This window comes from Lynx canadensis, chromosome C1 (genome assembly GCF_007474595.2).
Source record: "Lynx canadensis isolate LIC74 chromosome C1, mLynCan4.pri.v2, whole genome shotgun sequence".
In the NCBI taxonomy this organism is placed as follows: Eukaryota; Metazoa; Chordata; class Mammalia; order Carnivora; family Felidae; genus Lynx; species Lynx canadensis.
In genome coordinates, this window is record NC_044310.1 from 190,826,080 (window position 1) to 190,834,559 (window position 8,480).

Here is an 8,480-nt window from a genome sequence, read left to right on the forward strand (position 1 = left end):
GTGTCACAAATGTCTTCTCTCATTTGCCAATCATTTTCCTCATGCTTTTTAATGAGACGTTTTTAATTTTGGTGAAGTTCAACTTAACCAATTTTTCTTCTATGACCCATGCTTTCTGTGTCCTTTCCAAGAACTATTTGCCTACCCCAAGGTTGTGAGGATATTCTCCTTTATTTGTTCTAGTAGCTTTATTGTTGTAGCCCTTATGTTCAGGCTTATCTTCCATCTTGGATTGTTTTTTGTTATACTATAATGCAGGCACCAGAGTTCTTCTTTCCCTTAGAGATTTTCCAGCACCACTTGCTGAGAGATTCTCCCTTCTAAATCAAATTGTTTCGTTATGTTTGTTATAAATCACTTCACCAAATACGTGTGGGTATATTACTGGACTTTGCCTTCTATCCCATTTGTCTATTTGTCTAACCATTGCCCCGACTACTGAAGCTTTATAGTAAGTCCTAAAGATAGTAGTGTAAATCTTCAAACTTATTCTTATTTTTCAAAATTATTTTGGCTGTTCTTTGCCCTTAACTTTCCAAATCAATTTTAAAATCACATTGTTAATTTTTGGAAAGTAAACCTGATAGGGGTTTGATTGGAAAGATGTTAATCTTTTCATTTGGATGAATTGACATTTTGCAATATTGACTCTTCTGCTCTATGAACAAGGTAGAACTTTCCATTTATTTAGATCTTCTTTAATTTGTCTCACAAGTATTTTATTGTCTTCAGTGCAGAGAACTTGCACATCTTTTGTTAAATTTATTCTTAAGTTTGTAATGTTCTTTAATCCTACTTTAAATGGTATTGTTTTCTTGATTTTATTGAGTACCTCTTCACTACTAGTATGTACAAATACAATTGACTTTTCTATGTGCAACTTGTATCCTACGACATTAACGATAAAAACTATAATTCAAGAAAACTTTTCTGATAGAAGCAGTACACTTATAAGTATATATTGAAAGCATTATCCACCCAGAATGACTTTTCTAGTAAGATCATTGGACTTCAAAGAAAAGAATTTGACAAGATAAGCAAAAAGAGTAAGTAATTTATAAGAGAAATAAAATTAGATTATCATCCAACTTTTCCAATAGCAGCATTTTGTCATAAGAAAATGATGTCACATATTTAAATACTCAAGTGGAAAGGTAGATAATTTTATATACAGCAAATGTGGCTGTGAAGTATAAAAGACATACTGTTATCAACTGAAGAAACACTGTTCCATGAGTTCTTCCTGAGGAATCCAGTAGATAACTGCATATTCATTGGCATATCATTCACAACTTTTGGTCTTTATTAAATAGGTATTTATTTTAATATATTAATTAGTTATTTGTAGAGCTAAGATTAAATGAAAGCTGAACTAATGACAGTATGTAGGTGCTATATGCCTTAACAATGTAGATGTGATACAACTACAAAAATGTAGGGATGACAGAAAGAACATATGGAAAAGAGAAGTTTAACTCTTTTTATAATCATTTTGTTAGTGGTAGTATTTGGTATTGCTGTTCTGAAACTGTTATATATATAATACAGAGTAGAGCAAGTTGTAATCATGGGATATTTAGTTCTAGTATTCCCTGTGTCTTGAGGAGCAAGATTCTTAATGTGGAAGAAAGGAGATACATATGTAATGTAGAAATATGGCTGTAGTTGTGAAGAGAGACCCTATGGAGACCTTATCCCGCAAAGGTCAATTTCTTGACCTCAGTTGATAGTTACAATCATGTTTGCTTTAGAGCAGCTCTTAGATCCATAGATTTGTTTTGCATGACTTTCTGTATCATTGTTTCCTTTTATAATGAAAGATTAGACAAACAAATGAAAAAAGGCATAATAGGACTTTCCTCATCAAAACTTTAAATATTAAACTCATGTTACATCAACCTTAAAGAAATTTGCCAATACTGCCTACTAAATGTGTTCCTTTTGTGGGAGAAGTATGGGTGGATGACTCAAACCAGTCTGTTGCACATCAGACTTGCCCCCCAGCATGAAATAAATCATGCACTTCCATGCCCTTTTACTTGGGTCCTTCCTTCTCACTGGAGTACCTCATACCATTTCTATATCTCTCCTGTCCTCCTGGAACAAGGTGGACAGGTTCCTGCGAAATCCAGTTCACATGGGGGGCCCTGGGTGGCTCAGTGATTAGGTGTCTAAGTCTTGGAATCAGCTCAGGTCATGATCCCATGGTTTGTAGGTTTGGGCCCTGCTTCTGGCTCAACGCTGATAGCACAGAGCCTTCTTGGAAGTCTCTCTGTCTCCCTCTGTCTCAACCCCTCCCCCACTTGCTCCTTTTCTCTCTCTTTCTCTCAAAAAAATAAATAAACTTAAATAAAAGTCCAGTCCATGTGGCACCACCTTCATGATTTTCCCTCAGAACCCCGAGGCTGAATTGACTCTGACCTCTGTACATGCAGTATCTTTGTTTTCCCGCTGAATTGTAGTTACTTGCGTATATCTCCCTGACAGTGAGTTGGGGACTGAGAATTTTTCTTTCATTTTTTTATTTCTACTATATGATCTAATATCAGTAAGTATGAGTGATAAATCAGTTATTCAGCCAAAATTAACAGAAAGAGAACTCACAAGACCCTCAAGGAGCTTATAGTCTAGTTCTGGAAGCAAAATGTCTAGAACTGAAACAAAACTCTTTTCATTTTATTTTTTTATTTTGATTTTTTTTTACAAAATAATATGTAACAATTACAGATTAATAGAGAATTTACTGGATATATGAGTTGAAGAGGGGAATTGTGGAGATCAATATGGAGCTGTAAATGAGTTTAAATGAATTTTAAATGAATAGAGTTTTTATTCTAGAAAAAATCTAGTCAAAGATTTGATTAATGGAGAATGGGTACTCTAGGCAAAAGCAGTTGATTTGAAACGGACCAAACAAATGTTCAATGAACAGTAATTTGAAAAAAATTGTCATAACTGAGTTGATAATGGAATCATGAAAAATCAGGTTTGCAAGACAAAGGATGCCTGCTGTTGCCTGTTTAAATTTTTTTTTTTTTTAAGTTTTGATTCACTATGACAGTCAGTATGTAGTTGTAAGGGACTTTTTTATATTTTTTAAATATTTTAAATTATCCTAAAAATATATGGTATAAAAATTCAGATAGTGTGCCTTCAATTACATTTTCCAGAGCAATCACTGTTAGGAAATTCTTTTCTATCCTTCCAGACATTTTCTATGTATATGCAAGAATATGTAATATATCATACAAATATCTATATCTATCTTGGCACATATGTATATCTTATTTCCTTTTAGTATGGGAATAGTATGCTCATATTTTTTTAGCTGCATCATATGTCTTTCCTAGTCCCCTGTTACTGCACATTTAGGCGACTCTTCATTTTTCACTATTTTGATAGCATGTACTATGTTTTTCTTTTTTATCATATCTGGGATTCCTTAGTTACAATAAAGACATTTATTCCATTTTCATTTATTGTCATAAAAGATAAATCTAGTCATCTGATTTTATATTACTCTTTTTTACAGCTTCTCCTGTTTTCTATATGGTCGGAGTTTTGTTTTGTCCATCCCTCTTCTGATAATTTGTTGTTTGAGTAGCTTTTTCTTGTAGTAATATTTAGTATGTACCACATCCTTTATTTCCTGATTTATCAACTTTCAACAGTAACTACTGATCCCTGCTCTAAAAAGTGAGGGAATGAATACACTGTCTCCTAACATCCTTATTGATTTCTGACTTTCACTAATGATTATCATGTTTATATTGCCAGCATTTATCATATTTGTGTTTTTCCATAATTATGCTGCTACAAATGTTTACCCTTAATGTGAGGTTAAGGTCCTGCTCACCATCACACCTGTCATTCCACAGCTTTATCGAGTTGACTTCCTCATTTTGATTCAATTTTTGGTTGACTGATTGTAATTGTTAAGTAGTTTTTCACAACAGGTCAACAAGCTATAGTCCCTTGAGTTTTGAAATGTTTGAGAATGTTTTTCGTTGGGCTTTATTTATGTTTGAGGCTTGCCTCAGTTTGCCTGAATTTTTAGAAGACTTGATTCTTCTCCTTCTGGAAATAATACTTATGCATACTACATGCATTAATAACCCCTAATATTTTCTCTTTTATCGTATTTAATTTTTCAAAAGCTTGTTATGACCCATTAAATTAATTTCATATTATATAGTGTTTAAATAATACTTTTAAATATAGTGTTAGAGGACATGGAGGGCATAGAGATCTAAGGTCACTGGTAGGTAGCTTCAATTCCATATGTTCTTCCAAAATATCTTCTTGCCACATCCGCTGGGTGCATGCCCGGGGGGCTTGTTTTCCATGGTCTTCCATTTTGGGAGAGCAGATCAATCTGAAAGAGATCAGCTTCCTTAGTGAAGCCTCTTAGATTATTGGTTTTATTTTGATGAGTTTGTGTTTGTTTATCTCTGCTCTGCTAATTCTGCCTTTCAGCTACAAAATAGGTTGGAGCTTCTTTTCTCTTCTCTCCTTTTACTCCATGAAGGTTCTTCAGTGTAGGACAAAATATATGTCCCAGAGGAAATATCAATCTTCTAGCTCCACCTCTCCTCCAAGCTTAATTCGGCACCTCACAAAGATTTACCCCTCAATTCCAGGATCTTACACTGGCCTTCAAACTATATTTTTTCTGAATGAAAGTTTGTTGTCTGTAGTCATCTGGACTCTGGATCTTACTTTCAGTGAAATGTGTACCCTGCTAGAGACAGAGGCATGTATCAGCTCTTGATGTACTCCCTCTTTTGGAGTGAGTCCAAATTTCATTGCATGGTGTAAGATTATGGTCATTCTCTAATTCTACTGTAGATGAAATTTCCTTCCCAATTTCTCAATTTGCTTGTTCATTTAGAGTTTGAGGGAGGGAAATAAAGTAACCTACTCTTACTCCATCATTTACTATAATCTATTGTTAGAAATCCTTGATCTGACAGAGATATGATGTAAATGGTCTTTAGGGAAGCTTATCCAACAGTCTTATAAGGCAGAGATTAAAGCATTATAAGATAATACACCAAAAAAATGTTAGAATAATCTAGGCTAGCACAGTCCAATAAAACATTCTGCAATGATGGAATTAGTCTATATCTATCTACAGTGTCTGGTATAGTAGTCATGAGCCACATGTGGCTATAGAGCACTTGGAATGTGGTTTATGAAACTGAGAAAGTGAATTTTAAATTTCAGTTCATTGTAGTTAATTCTAATTTAAATGTTTATAGCATCATGTGGTAGTGGCCACCATATTGGACAGTACACAGGTAGGCAATATAAAGCCTGAATACTAGAGTTTGGTGAAAGAAATGGAAACAAAAGAGGGTATCCAAGAGTTATAATGGAAACAAGAAACAACAATGCTTTTGCAAGGAAAGAGAGAGAAGAAATTTAAGTAATTCAAAGGCACTGTGCTGGGGAGAATGGGAAAGCCGATGGTACCATCCAATAAAAAGGACATATGATCAAGAGCTATTTTGAAAAATAGGTATTTTAACAGGTTGAGGTCCCAGTGATATGAAGACCTCTAAGTGGAAATGATAATAAACAATTAGAATTCTCACACCGAATTAGGGCAGAGAGAGGTCAGAACTACCAAAAACAAAACAAAACAAAACAAAACAAAAATCCATTTCCTTGACATTTCTCTCTGGACAGAGTCTCTTCTGCCTCCATACACCCCTTTTCAGATTGCCTTGTCCTCCCCCACATGGAGAGACCCTGACATATGGCATAATAATGACGGTTCAGAGAAATTGCTATTTCACCTACTGAGTGATTAATATGAAATTAGTTACTGAAACAGTGTTGCAGAGAGGATCAAGGAGAAATTTAGTTTTGTTTTAGAAAGAAAAAATACAAGATAAAATACTGCTTTGCATACACAGAGTACTTTTCATCTGAGAATCTTTCCATACCCAGAGTCTAATTAATGAGAAAACCTCTAAGAAAGGGAAGCGATGAGATAAGGGGCACAGATACCGGTGTTCTATTTCTGTGACTTTTAAAAATCACGCTTGCTGTTTTCTTCTTTCATTAATGCACAAGTGGAGCTTTATGCAGCCTCCATGAGATGTTCATCTTTCTACTGAATGATTCCTCATGAAATCTCATGAAAGCATCGCACTTAGGAGGCATGGTAACCACACAGAACCCCACCCCCTGACTTTATTGATGTCCTGCGCTCTCTTTGCCATGGAAATTCATCCCTATCATCTTAGTGCAGCGAATGTTCTCTGATAATCCCATCTGCACTGTCCCTGAGAGGACAGTTTTGTTGCAGAATAGAGTGAGTTATCTTCTTTATAAAAAATTATTCAAAACAAACATCCATGAACCTAGGACTAACCTGCATTGAAAGGGGACCGGCAGGCCTTCTTAACAGGTACCCTACCGTGTAATCTCCCTTTCATCTTCATTCAGAATCCCTTGGAGATTCAAGCTCCTCTTTACAAAAATATAAATTTTTCTAATTACTTATGTGTAGGGCACATGATTTGACCTAGTCAGAAGAGATATGCAGCAATGTATCCTGACATTTATTTTCATCTGTTGTGGCTTGAGATGGATGCTGGATTTTTGTCCTATACCTTCTTCTTCTTCATGTTGTTTTTTTTCCTTGCCTTCTCTCCACTGGATAGGGGGAGGGAGGGAAGCCATTCTGCCAAAGGAGAAAATGCCTTGAAAGATAAAGATAATAAACAAAGCTAGCTGCCACGTGCAAACGTAGGTGTTTTTGCTTGAAGAGGAGAAGATACCGAAAGAGTTCAGTTTTGTTTTGTTTTTAATTCATCCAAGCTTTCTATAAATGTACCCAGGCATGTACAGATCTTTCACTTCTAGCCTGCGGCCCTCTCATATTCTCAGAGCCCAGGCTTGTCCCCATCATTTCTTGAGTTCTTGCTTTTGCTGCCTGAGCCAGCATCGCCTGGCTTCTCCCGTCCTGTATGCATGCAGTGCACTGGGTTTGCCCAGTGATGTAAGGTTCCGTTCGTTCCTCGTTAGCACGGTACACCTCCTGACACCATCAGATCACCATTGTCCAATAAGACGCCACAGTGACCTTTGCGTTTTAACACGCAACTGAGAATTCAGGAGAGCTGATCTAACACTTTCCAGATTAAATGTCACATTCTTAAAATTCAGATGGATTTGGAATCCACCTAGGTTTATTTTTTGCTTCCATTGCCAGCAGTCTACACAGCACACTGATTAGTAGTAGCATTTTGTAATATCACTTAAGGCTTGAGCGCTGTGGAATTCTGCCAGTAATGTTTAATTCACTTATATGTGCCAATTCATCTCTGTCAGGAGCCTATTAATTTCTTCACTATTTTATTCTGTCCCTAGCCCCTATATAATGAGGCACAATGATCCCCATTTGTGTAACCAAAAAACTTAGAATCTCTCATAAATTACCTCTGATCCCACTGCTTTTAGTGACCAGAAAGCCTCTGTATTTCTTTTTCATATTTAAATCAATTTTGCTAAGCTCTTTTCCTTAAAGGAATACACTAGAATTCTAGGGTACCAAATGTTGAAATCACAGCCCAAGTATACGATTCTGATGGGCTCTTTAACATGCATCCCTCTCCCAAGGAAGACTTCCATAATATCACACCACAGATGTACTGTTCCCCCAGGCACATCCCATTGTAAGAAGGGAATTTTCATGAAAATCAGCCTCTGACTCTGCTATCAGCCCAGTCATCAGTGGGCAAGATGTCAAAATACCTATAGCATTGCTGTAGAAGTAAAGACCCGCAACAAATAAAAGTCAGAGATAAAAAATTAACCCCATGGATATTCTGTTGGCATTTCTACATGGTGTGAATTTGGGTTAACAGGAGAGTAACAGCTAAGTGACTGATTAGGAGGAATCAACATGATTCAGGAGAGTCTATCATATTACAACATGAAATTCACATATGTCTCTGCTACGTGTTCTACTTTTTTTTTCAGGATTGGAGCAAAACACCAGGAGCTAAGGGAAAAGCAGGCAAGAGGTCTTATTGATTATGCTACTGGTGGAATTGGATCACTGCATGATATGGACGATGATGAAATGGACCCCAATTATGCCAGAGTGAACCACTTCCGGGAACCATGTGCATCAGCAAATGTCTACAGGTCACCATCTCCACCTCGGGCTGGACCACTGAGTTACCCACGGGATGGCCGTCCACTGTCTCCAGAGAGAGACCACTTAGAGGGTCTCTATGCCAAAGTCAACAAACCATACCATCCACCGATGCCAGTTGACAGGTAAGATAACTTACTAGAAGACAAATACAGTTTTAATTCAGTAAGTTTCAAATCATCTCTACTGCTGAAGCAGATAAAAATATGTCTTTTAATCTATTAAAATTGAAATGGCATAGGACTCTTGATAAGAGCTATGCTTTGACCTGCCCGTAAGGTATCAGCCATCAAAAATAAAACCAAAT

At 36.3% G+C, this 8,480-nt stretch overlaps 1 protein-coding gene across 1 annotated transcript in view; it reads left to right on the forward strand.

The window, feature by feature from the left end:
* The window catches only part of PARD3B (par-3 family cell polarity regulator beta), a 1,010,919-nt gene that overhangs the window by 841,010 nt on the left and 161,429 nt on the right, over positions 1 to 8,480 (forward strand). The window contains exon 20 of the mRNA XM_030325489.1: positions 7,996 to 8,298. Coding sequence (XP_030181349.1) covers positions 7,996 to 8,298 — 303 coding nt within the window. The remainder of the gene's footprint in view (positions 1 to 7,995; positions 8,299 to 8,480) is intronic.